At 35.6% G+C, this 27,441-nt stretch overlaps 2 protein-coding genes across 4 annotated transcripts in view; one reads left to right on the top strand and one right to left on the bottom strand.

Moving 5' to 3' along the window:
• LOC135216030 (connectin-like) overlaps positions 1–3,944 on the top strand; it is a 32,601-nt gene extending 28,657 nt beyond the window's left edge. Inside the window, exons 8-9 of the mRNA XM_064250969.1 lie at positions 2,293–2,412; positions 3,596–3,944. Coding sequence (XP_064107039.1) covers positions 2,293–2,412; positions 3,596–3,795 — 320 coding nt within the window. The 3' untranslated portion in view covers positions 3,796–3,944. The remainder of the gene's footprint in view (positions 1–2,292; positions 2,413–3,595) is intronic.
• LOC135216031 (uncharacterized) overlaps positions 1–27,441 on the bottom strand; it is a 922,226-nt gene that overhangs the window by 104,075 nt on the left and 790,710 nt on the right. The gene's annotated exons all lie outside the window — the stretch shown is intronic.

Raw genomic sequence — 27,441 nt, 5'->3', positions numbered from 1 at the left:
TCTGAAGGGTTGGGAGTGGGATGACGTTACTTGACGTCATCACTCTGAGATCTCTTCTTTACACCATCTGCGCAGGGAAAAGTATTATGTGTAGAGAGAGAGAGAGAGAGAGAGAGAGAGAGAGAGAGAGAGAAGGAGAGAGAGAGATAGTTTTGGTTATTACTTAAATCGTAAGAGGCGAAACCACAGAGGAAAAAGGGATCGAAAGGGTTTAGAGGTTTGGGGAAGGAATGAACAAGGAATAGAGGCAATTGCATGGGTGACAGATATAAACTGTTACTTGGGCATACAGTTCTTGCTCTGACAGTTGGGCAAAGCAGACAAGCGGAAATGTCCAGAAGGCTACGGAGATAGGTTATAGAGAAAGACTTGGACGAGGATAATAGTCCAGGCAGAGGTCAATCAGTTAGAAGACAGTAGAGAGAACTCATTAGCTACTCAACTCCGTAAGGGGAAAACCTGAGGTACTAACGTTTATAATCCTTGGTATGATCAGAAACTAGGAATACTTTTTGAACTGGACCTTATCGTCTCCTCAGTGGGTAATCAGTTCCAAGCAAATTGATGAAGTTGAAGTGCATGATATCAATACAGGAAGGTCAAAAAATGCCATAGCCTTTCCAAAAACATTAGAATTTACAAAACAAAGGGGACCAGTTGCAGAACATATCACATACACGTTGAGAAAATGCTAAACTAAAAATTATTTGGATAAACTTGCTACCCTAACAAACTAATTTTAGCTACCTTAGCTAATAATCGATTGGCTAAAATCTGCAATTATCACATCCGAATGTTCCTACTTCCAAGACCTATTCACAAGAGCTTAGGAGTTTTTAAAAAATAATCTGTTCGGTTTTATGAAACCATGTTTGAAGAGGCATTTTCTAAAAAGTGCGGATACTCGATAAAGCTTCTTGCGAATTCGCATTTAAGCAGTTAGAAATGAGCATTTTTGACGAAATTATTAAAATGTGTTACTGTGTCTTCAATGTATGCGAGTGCGAATGGGAGAGAAACTGGAATATTATCTAATTACTGGATAACATAACTATCAAATCATATAAAATAGACACACAAAAGGCTAGCAAAGGAAAATTAACTTATCTAACTAAATAAGTAAAAGCTACAATAACATGAAAAGACTAACATTATCAATAATATGACTATTATCTAATATTGTCATATAGATTCTCGTGGAAATTTTGCATAAGCGAAATGAAGACCTTGTACTAAAACAAGAAGAAAGAACCTATTAAAAAAATGGATAATTCGAAACTATATGAGAAACGGATAGAAACTCACTAGTGAAAGATAGAACTAAAACTCTATAGCAAATTTAGCACAGAACAGAAAACCTCAAAGCAGAGAAGCAGAAATAAAGCGAAAATGAATGAAAGCAAAATGATCGTCTGGGCCCCACAGAAAGCATGGTTACGCAAAGACAAGGCGGCGAGATGATTACCAGCAAATGCAGTACTGTGATGCTTTCTTGCTTGGTCAATCACTCGTGCTGCTAGGCAGAGCAAGTTTCTTTCTAGAGAAGGTTCATGAAAGCGTTAAGGAGGCATGTATTATAACTGTCTTTTTGAGCAAAGGAAATGATGACAGGGAAGACGGGAACAACAGCGAACGCATTTCTTTTACTACACACACACACACACCCGAACGTTTGTGTGCAAGTATATGAGTTTACTATGTATACGTGACGGGTTTGTATACCTTCATCATAATCAAAATGGATAAATATAATAATGAATATATACGAAAAAAAAATGTCTGCTTGAAGAAAGCGTTTTGCGTCACTCGAACATACCCTGCTTCGAAATTGCACGACTCGATCGTTCAAGACTTTCGCTGAAAAACGGTGCCACTTTCCAGGGAAAGGAGAAATGCTCCTCACAGATTCTTTCTCTCTGTTGATTCAGATATAATTCGCCGTTTGGTTTCCATGAGCTATTTGGAAAGAGGGGTATGTTCCTCTGGAGAGAGTAGTCTGTTCCTTCCTTATTCACAGGGAGAAAGGGTTAGAATAATTGAAACGAACGTTATTGTAATCTATGCAATGACTTGTAATGCCGGTTACCTCTACTCCTGCAAGGTATCAGTTATTGCTCGGGGCCAAGAAATTTAAAACTATCTTCTACTGCATGATTTTGTTGTTGCGTAATTCCAAGAAATCCTTAATTTAACAAAATCCTTTACAGCGTACAATTCAGCCTCCCATCCCTCAAACTCTCTGGAAACTCCAAACTTGGAAATGATTATGATAATTGTGTATCCTTCCTCCAGGAGTTGGTCTTAGCACTAAGGTTAACTTTGATATGAATCACATGAAGCACCTGTATGAAGAGACCTTCGAGCCTGTCCTGCGAAACGTTTCGACAGAATACGGGTGGTTCAGCGTCTTCGGTAAGTAATCTGAGACATTCCTCTGTTGCAAGTAACCGACATCAATAACATAAATGACTTCACAAGCATTCGGAACTAAACTAAAATATTTAATTAGACTGGAAAATGAAAAATGAATTTCTGTAGTTTAAGAAAAAAAAAAAAAGAAACACTTTTAGATACATTACGTTATATGATGAAAATAATTAGTAGCTTTATACAATACAATATAACTATGTAAAGATGAAAAAGATAGAAAAAATGAGATAAAATGATAATAAATGTAAAGCGCCTCAGTGGCGTGGTTGGTATTGTCTTAACCTGCCACCTCGGTGGCCGCGAGTTCGATTCTCGACCATTCCATTGAGGGGTCAGAGATGTGTATTTTTGGTGATAGAAGTTCACTCTCGACGTGGTTCGGAAGTCACGTAAAGCCGTTGGTCCCGTTGCTGAATAACCACTGGTCCCATGGAACGTAAAAACACCATACAAACAAACAAACCAATAACTGTAACAGCCACTTAACCTAAGATTTAGAACTTTGAACTTAAAAGGGTTTATATGTCCAGAAACAATAAATTGTGACATTCAGTTTACTGATAAATTAGTCTGTCGTAACATTGATCTTGCCACAAGGTTTATCAAGATTTCAACAGATACTCAGTCACCCTAGCACGATGAGCTCTCTCCCTCAGCATAGAAGACGACTTGTGATCCAATTTTATTTATATCATAAAACTACAAAAGAATTTATCTGATTTCTAAGGGCTACTACTATTTCGGACAATTAAAATCAACATTTAATTATGTAATAAAATTTTCAGTCTTGATCTTACATCATAATGTATTTTAAATTATTATTCGACCAGCAGCCGGGAAATTTTTAATTCCCGTGATGAACGGAAACAAATAAGAGAAAAAAAAATGCACTAAACATTCAATGTTTAAACGATAATTCCTCAGTTATTTCATACTCTGACAAGGAGCAGAAAGTGAGCAAATGATAATTGAGAAACATGGGAATCCTACTGTACACACACACATACACACACGCAAATATATATATATATATATATATATATATATATATATGATATGATATATATATGTGTGTGTGTGTGTGTGTGTGTGTGTGTGTGTGTATGTATGTATGTATTCTACGTAAGTCAAGTTAAATACTAATATACTATTCGCATTATTGCAGGCAGCTGGTTGGTGTGTGACTGCGACGTGCTGTGGATTCTGGAAGACCAGAATTTGGTGGACCACCTTTTCAGCGCCACGTGCAACAACTGGACGTATCTGAGTGACTTGAATTACGACGTCCTAGCGGAGCAGTGTGCTCAGCAAACCACGCAAATACCTTTGTGGGAAGAGGACACCGAGCTTGAACTTATCCTATGAATGTAAATGCGACTAAACTTCATTTTATGACCGCCATGCAACGGTAGACAAATGGCCGTGAATTTAACTTGTGGCTACAGGTTTAAATTTCGGACTCATTGCAGCGCTTTGTATCTTAACCTGCAGTCAAATAAAGCAACAAAATTGGTCATGTATTTGTATCATTACCGAGGTTTTTATAGGAAAAACCATCTTGATAAAGTATGTACCGTTGAGAAGCTAGAGAAATCTACATTAGCCTTTCTTTATCTTTTCCTTTTTGGGAAAACTGTGGTCAGCATATAAAAGCATTATTTACTTCTGAAACTCCTTTCATAATAACATAGTTGAGAAATAAACATGGTTACCCACAATAAAAAAAAATCAACACTAAGACACACCTAAACACAGACTGAAGACTCAGAAGTAAAACAAAGACATGTTATCTGAGAATTACTCCTATGTCCGATACCTTAAAATGTCAACCAAATCCTTTATATTAAAGCATGTCTTATGTCTACCTGATTTTTTTTACACGGCTGTATATTAAAGCTGGTTATTCAGCAACGGGACCAACGGCTTTACGTGACTTCCGAACCACGTCGAGAGTGAACTTCTATCACCAGAAATACACATCTCTAACACCTCAGTGGAATGCCCGAGAATCGAACTCGTGGCCACCGAGATGGTAAGCCAAGACCATACCGATCACGCTACTGAGGCGCTCTCTACAAAATGTGTACATTCAAAACAGATCATATGGAAAAATAAATGTCTCTCCCTTTTAATGACAACCAAAATAGTACAACAATCATGAATTACCCAGAATGAAAGATAGTTGCGTCTCACCGATAAATTTCAGGAAATAGGTAAAAAAAGGTTTACGCTGATCTGAACATATTAGTGGAGAGAGAGAGAGAGAGAGAGAGAGAGAGAGAGAGAGAGAGAGAGAGAGAGAGAAAGAGAATATTATTTCATCGAAGCCGTCCCGGTTTTTAATTACACTTTGATGCAAGGAGGTTTGACGGTGCACGCTCCAGTCTCCCATTCTTTCCTCTAAAACCCCATATCTCTCTCTCTCTCTCTCTCTCTCTCTCTCTCTCTCTCTCTCTCTCACTACAAACATCCTAAGATATGTCAAAACTATGAAATATATGGTAAATGTGCATACTTAGATGGATATGGGGATGATTGCAGAGATCTGCATCCAAAAATATGTAAAAACCTAAAAGAAGGAAAAGGATGTAAGTTCGACAAAAAATGCAAATATATGCACCCTGTAGCCATGAATCATAATCAAATAAATAACCAACCAAGTAATAAAATCCAAAATAAGAAAGAAACAAATAAAGAGAGAAATCAAGAATATCAGGTAAAAGAGAAAAGCAAACCACCCAATGAGATTGCAGAGGTGTCAGCAAAAAATTTCAAAGCATCTAGCTCCGAAATTCTACTCAAGAGATAATAACTGTATTTATTATGCAAGAGGATATTGCAGAAACGGAGAAAATTGCAGATTCAGACACAAATGAATAATTATGATGAAGGAAGATCAAATATTATGGAAAAGTTGGATTTTTTAATGTCAGAATTTCTGGAAATGAAAAAAAAGAACAACATACCAGAACAGGAAAGAGACATGAAAAAGAAAATCCTTATTACTACCAGTATTAAATGAAGGAGAAAACACGCAAACCATCATAGTGATGAATGCGCAGGGTTTAGTTACGAGTAACTCAAAAAGAAAAATAGAGTGCTTAGAAGAACTAACCCAAAATGAAAAGAAAATAGATATAATGAATATAAGTGAAACCTGGTATTCCCAAGAGACTGAGAATGATGATCAAATAAAAGGGTTCCAAACTTATAGATCAGATAGAAAAAATAGGAATCAAGGGGGAACCGCAATATAGGGTTTAAAGACAAAAAACAAGGAAAAATATATGAGAAATATAGTAACTCAGAATGTGAACTAATAGCGGTAGAATTTGAATCTGAAAAATTGATGAACATAATAATATATAGACCTCCTAATACTAAAGAGTTTGACTTAATAATTGAAAAATTGGATGATATATGTAGAAATCACAAGGACTGGACTATTCTCCTATCTGGTGACTTCAACTTTCCTTTCGTAGAATGGAAAGAACGAATAGGAGATTGTGGTTGTACTTATACATATAAAAAAGAGAGTAATAGTAGTGCAGAAGATAAGAGGCAATTTGAAAAGCTATTAGATATGCTACTAGAATACAACCTTCAACAAATAAATCACCTGCCAACAAGAAAGGAAAATACTTTAGACCTAGTATTTGTGAACGAGATGAATTATGTTAAAGAAATAATAGTTTATAATGCGAGTATTTCAGACAATAATGTCATAGAATTAACAGTTCATTTCCAAAGCAAGTGAAAATAGAGATAAGCAAGAAATGAAAAAGTGGGAAGGATATGGAAAATACAACTTCTACAGTAAAAAATATAAAATGGTCAGAAATAATGAAGAATTAAACAAAGATTGGGATAACATTTTCGTAAGTGATGACATAAGGGTAAATACGGAGATATTATATATTGGAGAAAATAGTAGAAAAATATATACCGAAGAAGAAAAGTAAACATCATTCATGCATACCAAGAGACAGAAGGATCTTGTTCCAGAAAATCAGAAAGTGGAAAAAAGGTCTTGCAAAAGAAAAAATGCATGGAAAGTTATAGAACTAAAAAGTAAGATAGAAAATGCAGAACAAAAGATTATACAATCAAAAGAAAATGAAAAACGGGACTTGGAAGAAAAAACCCTATTAAATATCAAGCAACCCCACCCCCCAAAACTATTATACTCATATGCGAAGAAGATGAATAAAAGAAGAATAGACATAGGCCCTCTGAGAATTGAAGGGAGATTAACGAATGAAAAAAAGGAAATTTGCAACATACTGGCAGAACGATATAAGAGAGAATTCACCCCTAGAATAGATAATGAAGATAATGATATAGAAGTAAGGGAAGAAAATAGTGAATATTTAGCTGACATAGAAATTAATGAAGCTGATATTGTGCAGGCAATTAATGAAATTAAAAATGGAGCTGCTGCAGGGCCGGATGGAGTCCCTGCTATTTTGTTAAAGAAAGTAGTTCATTCTATCGCAAAGCCACTTGCAATATTATTAAGACAAAGTGTAGATACAGGCAAGATTTATGATGAGCACAAATTAGCATATATCATACCCCTACTTTCAAAAGTGGATCAAGACTAGAGGCAAGTAATTATAGGCCTGTGAGTCTAACATCACATATTATGAAAGTGTATGAAAGGGTAATGAAGAAAAATATTATGAAACATTTAATAAAAAATAATTTGTTTAATATAGGACAACACGGTTTCGTACCCGGAAAAAGTACACAAACCCAACTGTTAGTCCACCGTGAGAACATATTCAAAAATAGGAAAAGCGGAAATGAAACAGATGTGGTTTATTTAGACTTTGCAAAAGCTTTTGACAAAGTAGACCATAATATATTAGCAAAGAAAATTAGAAAACACAATATCGTAGATAAAGTAGGAAGATGGTTAAAAGAATTTTTACACAACAGAAAACAGATAGTTATTGCAAACGATGAGAAATCGGATGAAACCAAGGTAATATCCGGTGTGCCACAAGTACGGTGCTAGCTGCAATATTGTTTGTTATTATGATTGAAGACATAGACAGTAATGTTAAGGATTCGGTAGTGAGTAGTTCGCTGATGACACAAGAATAAGTAGAGAAATTACTTGTGATGAAGATAGGAACGCTCTACAAAGAGACCTTAACAAAGTATATGATTGGGCAGAGGTAAATAGGGATGGTATTTAACTCTGATAAATTTGAATCAATAAATTATGGAGACAGAGAAGGAAAGCTATATGCATATAGGGGACCTAATAATGAGGACAATCACAAATAAGGAAGCAGTTAAAGACCTTGGTGTGATGATGAATAGGAACATGCTATGCAATGATCAAATAGCAATTCTGTTGGCAAAATGTAAAGCAAAAATGGGAATGTTGTTACGGCACTTCAAAACAAGAAAAGCTGAACACATGATTATGCTTTATAAAACATATGTTCGTAGTCCACTTGAATATTGCAATATGATATGGTACCCACACTATCAAAAGGATATTGCACAAATAGAGAGTGTACAAAGGTCCTTTACAGCTAGAATAGAAGAAGTTAAGGACCTAGACTACTGGGAAAGACTACAATCCTTAATTTATATCGTCTAAAAGAAAGGAGAAGAAACGCTACATGATAATTCAGGCATGGAAACAGATAGAAGGAATAACAGAAAATATCATGGAACTAAAAATATCAGAAAGAGCAAGCAGAGGTAGATTAATAGTGCCCAAAACTATACCAGGAAAAATAAGGAAAGCACACAGGACATTAATCCACTACGCACCAGCATCGATAATGCAGCGTCTATTCAATGCGTTGCCAGCTCATCTGAGGAATATATCAGGAGTGAGCGTAGATGTGTTTAAGAATAAGCTCGACAAATATCTAAACTGCATCCCAGACCATCCAAGATTGGAAGATGCAAAATATACCGGAAGATGTACTAGCAACTCTCTGGTAGACATTAGAGGCGCCTCACACTGAGGGACCTGGGGCAACCCGAACGAACTGTAAGGTCTGTAAGGTAAGGTAAGGTCTCTCTCTCTCTAGGTTTTTATTTACATGCTATCAACTAGGTACATAATTCACTGAATAGGTCAACGGAGTCTGACTGGAATCTTTTTACTTCAGAGAACTAGGAAATGCCTTCCTTCGCCTAGTTCAAGGTTCGAATGCTCAGTCTTTGTTGTGTCGAAAGAGATCTACTTACTTTGCACTAACTCTGAGAAAGAGAGAGAGAGAGAGAGAGAGAGAGAGAGAGAGAGAGAGAGAGAGAGAGAGAAATCTGAAATTCAGCTGATGAGATTTAGGTCTATCTAATAACACGATAAACAAACAAATAATACTAAAACGAATTATGTATATCTATATATATATATATATAATATATATATATATATATATATACATATATACATATATATGAAACATACATGTATATATAATATATATATATATATATATATATATATATATATGTGTGTGTGTGTGAATAAGAGAATAGGAGTTTTTTTATTTTATTGAATTTCCCCCAAATACGCCATACACGTTTTGTGTCCTAAAAAGAGCAGAGAGCGTCCGAGCACCAGCACTTAACATGCATTAGGTGGAGCATCGTCGGTGCTTAAACTGTTCTGAAAACATGGCGGATGTCCCCTCGGTCACTGGATGAGAGGAGAGGGGGAATCTTATTACTAAAGTTACCAACGTGATTTCACACAGAGGGAAGCTTCAAAGGGAGGTTGAGGGGACCTCGAAAATCTCGCCGTTTGCATCTGTTACTCAGGTTATACGAGAAAGTTCCTCTGCTAAAACATGTACCACTCATATGCTCAGTCTGTTGGTCTCTAGCCCAGTGGTTCTTATCCTTTCTATAACCACGCCCCCCCCGTAAGAGTTGATCCTTCTTTCACGCCCCCCTTGCATCTATGAGTAAAATTCCCTTCCACATTTAAAGGTGGGAAAAAAGAGCGAAAGAGAAGGGGTTTCAAGAGATGGGAAGGGAGGTCAATAATTAAAAAAAAAAATGGCCACCCCAACCAGCATAACTAGAGTAGTGGACTCTAGGAAAACAACATTATAAGGTAATACTTGTGCATTTTTCCATAAGCTTCTGAATATTAGTTCCCCACTCTTAAGAGAATAACAAAAATAATTAGAGATTTTTTCTTCATTTTTCCCTAGGGCTCGTGCCTCCCCTGGAAATTGCAGCCGCCCCCCTAGGGGGGCACGACCCCCAGGTTAAGAACCACTGCTCTAGCCTCATAGTGAACCATCACAGCTCACACAAGATTCCCGATGTCTGTTAAAAAATATAAGAAACACTCTTTCGTATGGGACGACGGTCACGTTAAAAATGGATATCAGATTTGGGGAAACTTCGGAAGGCAGTGAGGTCAAAATTCTTCCGTGCAAGTTAAAGAGGACAGGTCGTTTCCTGAACAGGCGTATTACAAGTAAAGAACAGGTAAAAGAGGCTTTGGAAATCGAAGGAGTTGTGAGAGAATGATCATACTTTGCAAATAAAAAGGAAAAAAAAACAAGGAATGCATACAACGATATCTCCTAAAGAACAAAGTAAACAAAATACTGATACAAAAAACACTAGATTGAGAGAGAGAGAGAGAGAGAGAGAGAGAGAGAGAGAGAGAGAGAGAGAGAGAGAGAGAGAGAGAGAGAGTCCTCAACATGGCTCTAGTCCCTTTGAAAGTTAAATAAGACCCAATTTCAAAGATTCACGCAATGGTTCATCATGATACTGCATCTGTTTCGCTTTGCAAATGAGTGTGAATTTAGGAGAGTTTGGTGGTGTTTGTTCAATGAATTTAACTTCACAACATCCAAAATTGCAGCGTAAGCTTTAATTCGACAATATTTTCTCTATACGTAAAAAGTCTTCGATTCAGATATAACAAGAGAAAAGGTGGCATATAACATTCGGGATCACAACTCTATAATAAAGGTAAATAATAGCGCTCCCTACGAATAAACTCGTTTGCCTTCATCTAATACTAAAAAGTACGGTAGCATCGACGTTCCGACATACAGTCGGACGAACTTACGAAATTACAAAGAAGACTTCACGAGTGTAAGCAATAATGACTCTTATAATATAGAAACGGAGAAGAAATTAATAACAATCGAGTGATCCAACTAGTTTTAAGGCTCTCAAGGAAGAAAAAACGATTCAAAAGGCTGTGATACCAAACCTTCAAATAATAAAACTTCTGGTATGGGAGTGAGATTATTACGGTAGATGAGCAATGACATGAGAAACAATAAAAAAAATTAAAATTATAATGAAATGACAAGAAATGAGAGGGAGACTACACATAGGGTGGGAACTGCTGAAGAGGAGCATCAGCGGACGGCACAAATTATGTCTATCAATAATTATTGAAGATCTATTTGAGTGCAAGGGAATTATTTACGATTCTACTGACCAAGTTTGTTCGAATATGGAAGATAGTACAGGTTAGTCTCCAGTATTCATTTCATCGAATCCCGAGGGTTGGAAGACTGGAAGTGAACAAACATAATTCCCAAAACAGACTTCATTGGCCAAATCTTTTGAGATGTGGGAAGATACAAATGATTCCTCACTAATGGTTCCAGGAGCCAGATGATTAAAAATGGGAATAAGATAGAAATCAACTTTCAATATTAATCCTACAGAATAAAAAAAAATCAAGAATATAGAAAACATCCTAATTCATGTTTCAGTAATTCCTACATTAGCCAGATGGTTTGGGAACTGGAAAAAATATATGTGGAGATAGCACTGCAGTATCGTAATACTAACCCTGCACAAAGGACTCGTTTGGAACGAAGATCAAGCAGTGATCCTAGTATAAAATAAAAACAAAAATAAAACCCGGAAATCCTCACAAAAATGGTTATTTTTATATTGGTACTGCAGAGACTATATGAAAGAGAGGTCAGTTTAACCTCTACAACAGGTGAAGCGGAATTTCCAACTGCGAGATAAAGTATTAACCCATTTCTATAAGGTCCCTCTGTTTAAAAACTATTTTTCTTCACACTTGATTAACTGATATTTCAGAAGCAACGGTACTAACTACGATAGATGTGCACACACAGCTATACTACTGAACCCTCATACTATTTAACTTTTTACTGAAAAAAAAACAATGAATTTCAAGCTGAATGATTTAAGGATACTCATATGTTGCATGGTGCTAGTGTGTGTGAGTAGATAATAATAATAATAATAATAATAATAATAATAATAATAATAATAATAATAATAATAATAATAATAATAATAAATAGCCCATTCAGGCTCTACGAAGCCGTTCAAGTGAACTTTGCAAATATCACGACAGGACGAGTGTCACTGCAACCTGGCTCTAACATTTTAAAAGATTAATCAGAAATGAAACATTTCACTGCATCCAGCGTGCTCCTGATTTCCAGATCATGGATGACAATAATCTATGCAGCACCAAAACTCATTACGACTATTGCACCAAGTTCCACATGCATAAACAGATATGAATTTAAATTTCAGTATAGATTCGGTCGTAAAAAGATACATGAATCTTAATGGGCAAAAGAAACTAGCCCATTCATAAATACAGATGAATATGTGCATTCATTTTCATTTGTCGCCAATAAACAAACGCACCTTCCCGCAAAAAATAAAAAATAAAATAAAAAAAATAAATAAAAAGAAGAAAATAAAAGACAATCGCCACATTCACGTTTACTCTTTAGCCTCAGTTCAATGAGAGAGAAACGCACATTGCTATCGCCCGTGACAGCATCAGTCGATTCATGCTTCAACAAAGGCACCCTCAACAGCACGTCGCCCTCATCCTGTATGGCTGTGCCATTCATCACTATCTGGTGCACGACATTGCTCCTTGGCTGTTAAGGCTCTTCCATTCTAACACTCTTCCTTTTCCACACTCAAAATATGGACGAACTAATTTCCAGTACTAGTCCATATTTTCATCTTTGATAAAATAAAATAAAAATGTTTTATTTAATTACTAACATTCCATACTCGACATAATAACGCATGCAATTAATCTGTGCCATCCAAGGTTTTTATAGGTAATCGAGTTCAATTCCAACATTTTTAGGAGGATTCACGGTGTCTAAGTTATTTTATCTCTTCTGTTACGCCCATCTTCCCCCATCATCCGTTAAATTTCCATCCAGATATCTGTGTACTAAACAACTTCCATTGCTCCACCATCCACTGGAACACTGACTACTCTACTTCCAATACCGTATTATGTTTCCTCTAATCAACACTCCTTTCACACGTCCTCCTCAACAACATTATTGTTAATTCTTTTAAAAATCACCTGCCAAATTTCCCAGATACTACTGATGCTAGTTGAGCTTCGCACTAGACTGACAAATGAACTTGCAAATAGTTTCTACTTTTTTCTTACACATATATGAAAAACAAATACAATAATAAAAGTTTCTTCCATTTACGAAATAAGTTTCATTTTATATCTGCAACTGAATTCGGGTTTCATACAGAAAATGGAAGTAAAATATTACCTCATACTAAAACTTTTACTTAAGCACTAACGTTACGTATTCTTTTGAAAACGCCTTCTGTATCATCCTCCTCCAAGATTTTTTTTTATTATAAATAATGAAAATGGGATTCGATCAGTTTTCATAATGCATACTGTATACTTTCCACCTCCTTACCCGCAATCAATTCATTCCAGTAGCTTTCAATTATCTCAACCCCTGTAACTTCACTCAGTCTATCCCCCACACTCGTATTTTTTTTTTCTTTTTAAGAAATCTTTGACATGTATTTTACCTTTCGCTTGCCCGGAGGAAATTTGTGTCTCCTGTCACCTCTTTGAAACCTTCCTTCATGTAAAATGAAGTTCGCTGCCTTCAATAAGAGTATTTTTCCCCCTTTTTTTGCGGGGGCAGGGAGGTGGGTGAGGTCGGGGATGGAGGAGGAGGAGGAGGAAGGAGGGGGAGGAGGGGGAGGAGGGAGTTTGAGGATGAGAAGAGAGATAGGAGAGAGAAGAGAAAGAGAGGAGGAGAGGAGAGAGAGAGAGGGGAGAGAGGAGGGAGGAGGAGGAGGAGGAGGAGGGAAGGGAGGGGAGGAATAGAGAGAGAGAGAGGAGAGAGAGGAAGGAGGAGGAGGGTGCTTCAGGAGTTGCAGAGTTTTCGGAAATAACGGCCAGAGTCGATCTTCCCCTTCATGCATAGAAAGCGCCTCTTCAGAATAGGTAATACGTGCTTGCTGGAGCAGGCGCTTCATTAAGACAAAACAAATTTCCGACTATTCTTCCATTCCTGATTCTGATCCATATATTTCCGTCTTTCCTATACATGCTGATTACTGTTTTGTTTACAGGTCTTGATACTTATAAAATCCGAAGTTCACAACAAAGGAAACCGCCATAGACAATAAAATTTTCCCCGCAAGTACAGCAACTCATTCAACGAATATATTCTAGTTAAAATAAGTAAACTAAAGCTAAAATACAGAAAGTTACACTTGTGATCACAAACCTCGTGTAATTACAATAAAAATGGTTAAAGTCATAGAAACTCAAGTACTACTAATTATTCGGACATATCTTGCGGATAGGAAATAACTAAGAAAAATATGAAATAAGGACGACAAAAATTCATTTACTTGGAAGGAGGAGTTACCCGGTTTGACGTCAACAATTCGGGAAATTAGAAAGAGAGTTTTGCGTCTCCTCCTTTTTAAGTTACAAGAAATCAATATCGTACCCAGGTCCTCCTTACTTTACACACACACACACACACACACACACACACACAGAAACACATAAACACACGCAAACACAAACTATGTATATACATATATATGTAAATTTTTATCCCATCACCGTGATAGCCTTGTAGGTAAAGCGCGTCACTGTACGTCCTGAACACCGACGAATTTCTTATGAAAAACAAAGTTTCCCTTCGGTTAACATATATGAAATATATTAATTCCGAGGTAGCGGGAATTAGATAATAAAGGACAGTTGTAGCTCAATGATATATATATATATATGTATATATGTGTGTGTGTGTGTATGTGTGTACCCACACAAACCTAAATATAATACATATATTTTTCAAATCACAAACCTATATCTAATACCGCATGTCTTCGTTTTTCAATAACTACCATGCTTGAACTAACTACTACATATATTTACACCACCCTTTTCGTCCAACCTTTTGATCTCCTATTTCCCCCTCGACAATTACCTCCCAGAACTTTGCTAACTATTTCCAAAAGAAAACTCCTCCGGGCATCATTTATCTTTTGGCGCTGGAGAAATTTGCGTCACACTCCATCTCCTTTGAAGTTTCTTTTTCCCTTAATATCAAATCTTCCGACGTCGGTAGTGAGAGAGAGAGAGAGAGAGAGAGAGAGAGAGAGAGAGAGAGAGAGAGAGCCTCCTTTATACATTTCATTGTTTTATTCATATGGTTATCGTTCTACAAGTTTTGTTTGTTTATTACTGCATTCATTTATTCATCCATTCAACGGGGCGAGACGACATAAGTGTGGGAAAGTTTCAAAACGGCCAAGAGTCTTTCCTCTAATTGACTTCAGTAGGAAAAACATCTTCAACATCTTTTTATTAAAGTTCTTTTTCGTTGCTCTTCCTCATTGCTCAGACTTGGGAATTCCTTTTAATGGAAGAGTCCTCCGCAAGTTAGGAGTTTCTTCTGGCTGGTTCATTGTGAATATATGCACATTTTGATTAAAAAAAATAAATGAGTAAAAAATGCAATAAAATAAAGTTTATTTTTACCGAATAAAGCAAACTTCATATCTATCGAATAAGACAAACGTCATCCCTACCGAATAAATCAAAATTAAATTCAACCAAATAATCCAAACTCCATCTCTGTCGAGTAAACCAAATTTCATCTTTATTGAATAAACAAAACTTCATCACTATCGAATAAATTAAAATTCTTTTCTACCAAAAAAATAAAATTCATCTCTATCGAATAAACAAACTAGATCTCTACTGACTAAACCAAACTTCATCTCTACCGAGTAAACCAACTTCATCTCTACCGAATTATTCAAATTTCACCTCTTCCGAATAAACCAAACTTCGTCTCTACCAAATAGACCTAGTTTCATCTCTATCGAATAAACCAAATTTCATCTTTACCGAATAAACAAAGGTCATCTCTACCGAATAAACCAAACTCCATCTATGCTGAATAAACCAAACTTTATCTTATACGAAAACTAAACTTCTCGGTACAGGTAGCGAAAACCTTCTCGCACTTTAGTTTTTTACCTTCGTTTTAATCTTTTGCTTTCCATGAAGCACGAATGAACCTGATCAAGTTTACACAGAGCATCTAAGAGCGCCACTCTTCACAATTTTCGAAAGTCAAATCCGTACTGACAACGGCCTTCACGGTTCTTTGGTTTTATTTCTTATTATTTTGTTATATTTTCCTCGGAGGAGGAAGAGGAGGAGGGGGAGGAGGAGGCAAAACTGTGAGAGAACTGAGGAAGTTTTCAGATCAGCTAAGGGCTTCCAATCTTCCCATCTTCATGCATATAAAGTGGCTCCTCTCAGGCGGTCAATACTTCAAGACCCCCAATGCAGCTGACAGGTTTTGACAGGGAGGCCAATTATACGTCACTTCACGTTTACTCTGGAGTTATTTTCCGATACTGTGACCAACTACACCGTAAGATTTTACATCACACTAGAAATCATATCAATATTCATTTTTAAAAAATCATTCTAATAAGTGAGGATGAGAAATATAGAAGCCATTCAAAATTACACAAAATTAATGAATCCGGATTAATACAAATAAACATTAAAGAAACGAAAATATTTTAATTTATTTGTTACCCAATCTATCTTCCGTATTTTGTTTCCATTTCGAATAACTACGATTAAAACAGATGTCATTTAGTAATTAATTCCACGTAATCGTTTCCTTGGTTGTCATTAGAAACTACTTCCCGAAATATTTACGGAAATGATTTCCAGTGTTTTATTCTAAGTATTTGTAATTCTAATTCGTTCTTATAATAACAAGTAAATATCTTATACACACATTATCTCTCTTTAACTGCGTGTATCTATGTGTGAGTATATACTGATATCCTTAGCTTTGATTCCTGTCTACCTCATCTGAATAAAGTAATGGAAAAGTATAAAATAACCATAGGCGAATATCAACAAGAAAATATGCACGCCAGATTTTTTCTTGAAATTCCCTATTCTATCAAGTACCTCAATCGTCCAACCCGGCGGCGCCGACCCCCTCCCACCCCCGCGATAAAAAAGATGAATGTCGTATTCCACAGTCAGGAAACAGGCAAAATGGGAGAAAAGAGAGACGTATGTTTACCAGTCATGAGGCCTCGTGAGAGTAGGAAGGAATTTTCTGGATGACCTGATCTCTTTTCAGTCTTACTACTCAATGCGTTGAATAAAAACAGCATGAAACATACATGCCACTGGATCCGATAGTGCTCATCTACATCATCTACACTCACAGGTGTAGGATTCAGTTTCCTGGTAAACTGCATGCAATACTTCAACGGCGAAGCCTTCGAGCCCAACATTCGAAATGTTAATCAAGTTGAGGACATTTTGGTGTCACAGGAATGGTATATTTAGTTTTACCTGAAGATGACCTCAATAAGGGCATGTGGCCACCCATGATATAAACCTCTGATTTAGATATGAAAAATATATAACCCAACACTACACGAATTGCTGTTGCAAATGTGACTTCTTAGTCATGCAAATAACATCAAATTATGCATCGACGTAAAAATACTCACTCCATAGCTTGGTTATTTATTAAAATATCTTTTCCTTTTCCTCCTTTCTTTTCTTCTTCACAAAATACTCTGAAATACAGTTTTGAAAAAGAGGAATAAAAAATCAAGAATATAAATTGGGAACGGTTGAAAAAGAGAATAAAAAAATAAAAATATAAACGGGGGACTACCTTTCAGGTCTAGCAAAAAATTGCAGCCGAGGAGTCTAAAGGTTAGACAAACAAGAAAGAAAGCCGCCATTCCCAATTACCTTCCTAAAGGTTTTCAGCTTCCAGCTCTACCTAGTATGAAGTGTGACCCACTTATTTTCCTACAGTTTCTCACCTCTACGCAGTGTGAAGACGGTGGGGAAAACGAAGAAGTCCTCTTTATTTCACCTCACCACCCACCACGATCCTTCCTTTTTTTACCCAATTGTTACGAAATATCGAGCAAAATAAACACTCCGATTACGGAGTGTTTATTTTGCTCTCCCTGTTTATATAGTTTCCTATTTTCTTATTAAAGTTTTCAAAAGAAAACGAAGGATAATGCTGTGACGATAATACTAACATTGATACTTTCCTTTCATTCTTGCATTTCTTCTTTCATAATTGCAACTTTATAAACTTATGAAATATAAAACTAAAAACTGGAAAGAAGAGACAACGATAAAAGAAGATGTTACGTACTTTAGTACCCACCCCTGGCCAGTTACTGTAGCTCCCTTGTTTTATTTGACCTACTAAGAATGACTACAATACGGAAAGGATGAATCAGAAAAATAGTATTAAAAATAAATTTTGGGTTAAAACGACAAAAGGCATTCGTCCCTTGATCCAATACGCATTCCACTACCAAAATAACTATAACAACAAAGTTACATTCTGGGTAATGAACTGGAAAATACGTTTTTGTCATTTAAACTTTAAAACTGAGAATTATCCTTACTACTTATTTAATAAAAGGAGCATAATAATGAGGTTTGGTCATCACGTATAATTTAATATTCTCTTAAGAAATATGTATCCACTAATAGTCATAACCACATGCTTTATATTACACAATTTATGTCTCAAGACATATATATAATATAATATATATCTATAAATATATATATATATAAATATGTATTGTATGTATACATATATATATATATATATATATATATATATATATGTATGTGATACATATAATATATATATATATACATAAATATGTAGGTATGTAAAGTGTGTTGTGTATGTATATATATATATATCTATATATATATAGATATATATATATATATGGTATATATCTATATATATATATATATATATATATATAGATAGATATACATATACATATATATTGTAGGAAGCCCACAAAAATTCGGAAAAAATTGAAAGTTTTTATTTAAGCTTTCGGAGAGTACATTCTCTCCCTCTTTCTGAAAGAGGGAGAGAATGTACTCTCCGAAAGCTTAAATAAAAACTTTCAATTTTTTTCCGAATTTTTGTGGGCTTCCTACAACATATTAGAACACGGATACAGTGTTTAACTTTGCTATACATATATATGTATATATATATATATATATATATATATATATATATATATATATATGTTCAGTGCCACTCCCAATGTAATATTAAGGTTACATCAGTACAGAAACTCTGCTAGTACGCCAGTTCAATTAAACTGCTGCCGCATTAACATTTTCCGACACCTCCAAAGGCCTCGGGGTATAAATACAACCACCAGAACTATGGCGTCTTTGGGCCTTATTTGTTTGTTCACTGATCCTCTTTTTTCACTGTTTCTTTCGTTGTTATGGACACCAACGAGAGAGAAGCTGACTTTGTATCACAAGTATGTGTCATGAAACGGTGTTCATCGACGCCTTCAACTGAGAGAGAGAGAGAGACGGAGAGAGAGGAGAGTGATGAGAGAGGAGGAGATTGGAGGGGGGGAGGGCGGAGAGAGACGAGGGGGAGTGGGGGAGACAGAGAGAGAGGGAGAGGGAGAGGGAGGAGAGAGAGAGAGAGTCTAAATCAACGTCACAAAAGTGAGCCTCAAAACAAAAGAAAGACCGATCGACTATATCTCATGCCAAAACTACCAAGGTAACTCACGCCAAAGGGCAGGAGAGAGAGAGAGAGAGAGAGAGAGAGAGAGAGAGAGATTGCTATACGAATTTACTATGGAAGTTAATGACCAGATCATAAGAATCACGTCAGAATCCATTAGGCAAACAAATAAGGAAGTCTATCCTACAGTTGGCAATATATGTATAGTGTTCTGCTCAGTGGGAATCCTGGAATGTATGTAGCACTGATGCTAGGCACACGGAATCTAGCTCATATAACTACATACTCGCACTAGGAGATAAAGATTTACACATATATACAAATACACGCCTGACCATTTACATGCAAAACACATACACACACACACACACACACACACACACACACAACAACACACACATTATATATATATTATAAATATATAATATTATATATTATATATATTATAATATATGATTTATATATATATAATTATATATATTATACACATTACTGCGTTACATTTACCCATTTAATACATACAACGTGCAAGTCATACCAAAAATCTTCTGGAGAAAAGTATTGCAAAAACTATGGCTATTAAAGTCATCTTTGAAAAGACTACATAATTTTTGAACAGGCAGTATTCATCTATGGATTCTTACTTACACAGATCACTTCACAAACAGTAAAATTAGTATACGGAATGAGTCACGTATCCATAAATGAGGATTCTGTTATACACGTACACTCGCACACATGCATACACACAGACATAAAAGCATTTCATTTAAGGAGAAGCTTGTTCTGAGAAAAATGAAGTTCTCATCACGTTAATGGGAACATTGGATTGGATTTTCTTGATTGCTTTCTTTATTAATGACCTCAAAAAAAACATAAAACTTTCCGCGTCGGATAATGTGAACAGAATACTAATCACCCTAGGTATTCCCGTGAAAGTAATCAACTACCGTTGAATAGTTTTGTGTGTGTGTGTGTGTGTGTGTGTGTGCGTGAAGTATGGAACTACTATATGTCAACCTGCGTTTAGTGGTTTTTATATTTCCGTTTCTCTACTTATAAAATTAATGTCATCTACTTTATTTTAACAATTTCCTCTTGAGTCTTGCTATGGATCTGGGTTACGGCAGGTTAACATACCTAAATGAGATTAAAAATAAAGTCATCTACTTATTGAAAGGTAACCCGTTTTCTTGCCGGAGAATATCATGCTGCCGTTATAGGTAGGTTTTGGTATTTCATATCTTTGTAAATTACTTCCTTGCCTTCTATTAACTCTTGGAGTGCCTGTCTCTGTATTCACTGACACATTCATCCTTTTACCGGAAAACAAAGTATGCACATAATCTGCAAATTATGCATAAGTCTCCCGGCCATTTCCAACTTGTCCATCACAGAATCATTAGTAGCATCCTTAACCCCTTTAAACATAAAATTATCAACCATCTCTATCTTCTTATAGTAATAACTCTGAAGCTTCTTTTCCTGTTAATACTTCAGCCACGCCCATATTTTGAGCTTCCTCCAAGACGCTTTTTACATGACTATGCTGTTTCATTCTCTAATACAAGATTAAATCAAGTCATCTCTCCCCGGACCTACCGGACCTACATTTGATTTGTTTCTAAATCTAGAACATGTTAAGACATCACAGACTTTGCCCAGTGCCCCAAATTCCTCTCTGCGATATGTATCGAATACTGTAACATAAAGGAACGTCAGCAAATACATGCTTATTGCACATCCCTTTATTTTAGCTTACATTTGTTTTTACTGTGTAAACATCTCTTATCACTCCATCATTCTCAATTTACAATTCTTAAGCTTCGTCACAAAACAGTTTTGTTTCGCTTAACAAACCACTTTATTTTTAGTCAAATAGTACATCCTTGAATATCATATTTTCATCAGTTTTACCTTAGGTTATCTATACATCTACGTGTGCTACAGAAAATTTCCCTCTACTTTTAAAATTCTAAAATAGCTATATCGGAATACCACTCAATTTTCGCACCAGATGCTACGTCTAAAATGTTACTGCTCTTGTCCTATCAAACTTATCTCGTGTCTACATCCATCAAAACCATATCACACGCTTTCCCTTACACGTTAGCGATTAAATAACAACAAGCAGCTTATGATAGTTGGATTTTCCTGTATAACCTTCTCCCAGAGACAGTCTGTACAAGACTGTTCTGTTGAACTGTTGCTTATGGTATTCGACAACATTCGGCTGAAATATATTTATTTAAATGGTAAATTAAAAAATGCAATCCAGTTTTTAATCGGCTTTGGAAGTCTTTAATACAAAGGGATTATCGTACTGTTGATGCAATTATTAAAAAGCTCAATTAATGTAATGGAAGCCCTTCACCTGAAATATCTACCTTAATCTCTAAAAGTATATTTCATTACGCGCAATTGCTCAATTAGGTTATATAAAGAGGATGTAGGACAATGATGTACATTACATAGTATGAATCAAGAGAAAAACCTCAACCCATTCCAAATGAGTTTAATATTTTATGTTTGAATATGACTCTAAACTCGCCATAACCTCTGACATTTTTTTTAATCAATTATTTAACCCCTGTCAAATATGGCTTTATGGTGTTATGAAACGTGGCATTTTCATTATCACTCAATAGCAGGTGACTCCGTCAATATACCTCTGAAATTCATTTATTTAGATGTTTTTTGGAACTTATACTATTTCCCGTTCAACTGGTTTTAACAGTCTTTCAGAAACTTCATTCATCTACTTGAAAAGAGAGTGACAGAACTCACATCGCCTGGAAAACGAATTGATTGGTTTCTGTTAAAACACCATTCACTAGGGTGAGAGAGAGAGAGAGAGAGAGAGAGAGAGATCAACGCTACAGATATCTATCACTCCATCGTCATTCAGTGTATCAGTATAAAAGGAGTTAGTTTCACTGTGGCAATGAAATATCACGACTATCTGATTGAAATGGTCGCAAAATTTACACAGAACCAATCGAATATTTTTTTTTCCAAACTTGGAAATAACCAAATAAGCAAAGACAGCAATTGCCATATCAATTTTTCAATCGCTCAATATCAATCCATTTCGACTGAAACAATTTCACAGAAAAAGGTCGAATGGCAATAGATCACTGTAAAACTGACACGTTACGAAATAAGAGAGAATGTTTTAGATTAAAAAACAAATCTGATGTCCCCACAATTTCATCATATCGGATATATAAATTCTTTTTTGACTAATGGTCCAGTTCCAAACCTAAATTTGCTTATATTTATGGAATACTTTGGTATACACACACACTATATTATATTATATATATATATATTATATCTATATATATATATATATATTATCGATAGATAGATAGATAGATAGATAGATAGATAGATAGATAGGTAAAAAAGATAGATAGGGGCGTACGAAGAGATTGTTGAACAAAATTTATTCTTTAAATAGGCTGTTTGACAGCAAATAAAATGGTGGGAGCTTTTAAAGATTTCTTTTTTACACAGCATCGTTAGAGGAAGGAGGAATGAAAGGGTTAAAATAGAGATAGAAAGGTAATGGAAAGTGCAATGAGGCTGTTTGGTCGCGTGAAGAAATATGAAGGAAGATGCCAGTTGGCGAAAATGGAGTCCACGTCAAAAGTTTTGAGAGAAAGGCTGGGAGGGGCCCGGGAAGGAGTACGCTAGATTTACTGTAAGAGGCGCTGGACCGGAACGGCACCATATATATATATATATATATATATATATATATATATATATATATAATATATATATATATTATATTAACCTACAGAATTTGATTTGATTTAATGACGTCATCTGGCCTATAACCTGAATACCCTTACGCGACATTCTCGTCGGCTGTGCATCACTCTCCTCACATGCACTTTGTAAGCTATATATCTACATATCACGTGATGACTCACGATTCTTGAATTGCCGTCAGTTCTAACGTCTATCAAGCTTAGTCTATTCATTCTCGTCATTTCTCTAAATGACTTGGATTTTTACACTATTTTCATCAACATAACCTCTTCAACACAGTAGTATTCACCGACTCATTTACAGCCATATATAAAAAAGAAATCTGAAATTCCCGTAATATTGCATATATTCATATGCTCCTTCAAAAGGCAAAGAGAGAAGAGCGTAAGCAAAAACAAAATACTGAAAGAAATCTTTAAAAAAAAAAAACTTAAGCAGGAGTTTTCCGTGACTTCTGGTTCAAAGAAATATCGGCTCTATTTTCGAGTGGCTTCGCAATGGTCTGCAACCAAAACTTCGGTTGTTAAGGTGAATTTTTAAAAGTCTCGTTTATTGGAAATTCGAACTCTGAAGGAGGGGAATGATTTATTGGCAATTTTGAATTCACAAACTTCCAGTTTCGGGAAACTTTCAGAAGAAAGGAGAAAACACTACTGTCCATTTTTCGAACAATATTCTTTTATTACTTTCAAAAAATGGTTTTTCATTTCGTCCCTCCACATTCTATTTCACTTTCTTCCTCTCTCTCAAACTCGTACATCTACACACACACACACACACACACACACACACACACACACACGCACACACACACATATATGTAATATATATATATATATATATATGTATATGTATATATATATATATATATATATATATAGATATATATATATATATATATAATATATAAAAGGCTGCTCGAGAAAAAGGCGCGAAAAAAGGACGTTAAAAAGAAAAACGCTGGTGGATAGCGGTAAGCAAGAACTTACGGAGAAGCAATTCCAAATGGCTAGTGAACTAACGTATCACCAGAATACAAAATTCTAGTAGTGCCTTGCTTTTCTATAGTCTTGGAACGATGCAATAAGTATTTTGAAGATACTTTGAAGAGAGGTGGAGCTGAATAAACCAAGAGTGGAAGAAGTAAGTGTAGAAGTGAATGTTGAGGCTGAAAAGGTGGCCAGCCTTAGAGGTAGGCTGACTAGGATGTGCAAGGCATATCTGGATGAGGAAAAGGTTCAGAGGGGATAGGTGAGAAGAATCACTGTTCCTCTCCATAAAGGTTAAATGAGAGAGGAGACTACGACTTATAAGAACATTGCGCTATTTTGTATACTAAGGAATTCATAAAGATTTTGATGGCAAAGAAGCTTAGAATGCAGAAGGATTGGTAGAGGGGGCAAAACCGCGGCATGGGTTTTAAACATGGGAGAATAAAGGTATAAAGATCAGATCATGATATAACCAACTGAGACATACAAATAATACAAGCCGAGTCCTCCAGTAACCATACTTTATAAATCATCAGTCATTTGGTGAACATTTACTTAGGTAATTTATGTGTTATTCATGCTTATTTATTAGTTATTGTACATCATGCATTGCATATTTTGCCTTATTGCACAACGGTATTCTATATACTCGTAGCTTCCTTATCAATCTAATGGGAAATTTATTAATGCTAACTGAATGTGTTGACAATAATGATAATTTTTGTGAACTAATTCAATAATAAATATGACTTCTACTCACTAGATTCTATTTTTCACAAGTCAGTTAATTAACCAGAGCACAGTGCTCACACACTAACTTGGGGTAAATAGTCGCTCATAAGCATCTCAGCCCCTTTCTGCATTAAACCAAATGAATATGAACCATTCTACCTATTCCCTCCCTAAATCACTGCCTCTAGATCTCGAGACAGAGCTTCATGCTAATCACTCTTCTATTCAGCTAATTTGCATACTAACTCTGCTCAAGTTGATAATATCATTGTATGTGATCATTCCTCAGAACTTCAACGGTGTTTATTGCTACTTTAAGAATCTTGAAACACTGCGTTGGTTCTGCAATTGTACTACATCGCTGTCCAATACCTCCGCCTCTTTGTGGATTTATCTCATTTCTTTATCATTCTTTCCAGTCTGTTTCAATTTTTTCCGAAGTAGCCATTCTATTCTGTAAAAATTTGTTTTGCAGTTTACTGGCCACTTAAGTTTGTTTTACATTAATGCTTGCATATTTTGAGTGCTATTAGCCATTTTATCTAATACCTTAAAAAACAGACAACTGGATATACAATGCTCTAAGAGCATCTTCACAGAAATTACTAAAATTTATGTACAAGGATAAATTTAACAGGAAACATTTTAAAAATAATAATATGGGCACGGGAAATTCTCTATCCCCAGTTTTGATCAATCTGGAAGTGGAGTTATTTTTCTAAAATAGTATATTACGTAAAATTATTCCATGCACTGTAATAGGGTATGCCGACGATATTATATGTATTTGGCCAGGAAAAGAAAATGTTAAAAATGTCTCTGATAAGTTAAATGTCTTTGATAAATTAAATTAACAGGAGACATAGATAAAATTCAGAATGAAAATGAAGAGCGGCGGCAGCCTATCTGTAAGTAATAACGGGTTTAAATATTATGTAGTGTTGAGTATATCTACGATGAAATTTATGCAATTAGGTACATAAATAAATAAAAATATCCTATAGCCTAATAGACAATCCAATAAAAGCGGCAACACAATTTTTTTTCATGATAATAACAACAGAGAAACTTATAACCCCAAAAATAATAATCATTTCAAAGTTTTTCCATAAAAAAAGTAATGGCCATTTAAGAGCAATACCACACTCGAAATTCCCTCTCCTTTAATCCAATCTACTCCTGGTTTTTGTCAATTCTTCAACCCAAATAATTTCAGATCTCCCAATTCTTCAGCCTCCTACCCCCTCATCTCTCAATTCCACAAGCATCCTCAAACTTACACTAACTTCTTCCCCTCTAATGTCTCTCTTCTATCGTCCATTAACAACAAATATTCATAATACTCACTCCATCGACCTAGGGCTTCACTGACTTCAGAAGCACCGCTCTAGTTACTTATCATCTTTTATTCTGCGTGCCATATATCAATTAGCCTTTCTCTTTGCACTTGCTTCCTTGCAAAACACATTTTTCCTCCAAGACACTCTCACTCATCTTCTCCCCTTTATTTTTATTACTTACCCTCTCTCCCTATCTCTCGCCCTCCAACTTCCCGACTACCATGTCCGTTCTCCTGTATATATGTAAATGATATTAACTCTAATGCGATTGTACATCAAGTAATCTCTTTTTTTTTTCCTAAAACCCTTTACTTCCTCGTCCAGCCATTCATCGTGATGCAAGGGTGGCATTTATAGTATTATCGCGAACATTTTCAAGCCATCTATATATTTTGTAAGGTGTAAAAATCAAAGCATGAAGGAGGGTACTTACATATGTTATAGTGGTGGCTTCTACTTAATATTAATGGTTTCAGTTTCCTTACTGACAATTACCTACATCTTCAGGACTTGAATTCAATTGGTAGGGTATTTTTATTATCACTGAGCGAGCGGTAAAGAAATATTAAGCACCTTAAGAGTGGGGTTCTGGATTATGGCATTTTTAAGCAGTGAATCGAACAAGATATTCATACCTTCAGAGCACACGTTTCACAAACAGGATGCGATCTTTCCACATTTTTCTTTCATCCACAACATAAGACCTTCAACAGACATTATTCTTTAAAGTACACATACACTGCAAAAACTGCACACGCGCACACACACACACACACACACACATATATATATATATATATATATATATATATATATATATATATATATATATATATATATATATATATATATATATATATATATATCCATACACTTTTTCTCCTTCGGGAGGATGACTCCAAAGGAGTATGGCAATCTAGTTTCTCAACAAGCCTCTATGGGCGAGGTTACTAGCACCATGGCCTTTTCTCATCCCCCTTGGCAACAAAGATCACTTTGGGTGATGGCATCTTTCAAAGGAGATTGGGATACACTTATATTTTCAGTAAAAAATGGTTCATATCGCTCTCTCTCTCTCTCTCTCTCTTCTCTCTTCTCTCGTCTTCTTCTCTTCTTCTTCTTCCTTCCTTATTATTTCTTCTCCTCTCAATGTAAGTGTGCGGGTGTGCAACCGTTTCGATAGTCGGAGATAATTAATTTTCAAGCAAGCTCTTCTCTCTGTCCCCAGTTGCCATGGGTATAAAAGAAAAAAAAAAGGTCGTTTAAATGCTGCGAAGCTTTAAAGTCCTT

The sequence above is a fragment of the Macrobrachium nipponense genome, chromosome 6, assembly GCF_015104395.2.
Source record: "Macrobrachium nipponense isolate FS-2020 chromosome 6, ASM1510439v2, whole genome shotgun sequence".
NCBI classification, from domain to species: Eukaryota; Metazoa; Arthropoda; class Malacostraca; order Decapoda; family Palaemonidae; genus Macrobrachium; species Macrobrachium nipponense.
The sequence above is the reverse complement of the archived record's forward strand: the minus strand, read 5'-3'. Positions and strand labels throughout refer to the sequence as shown.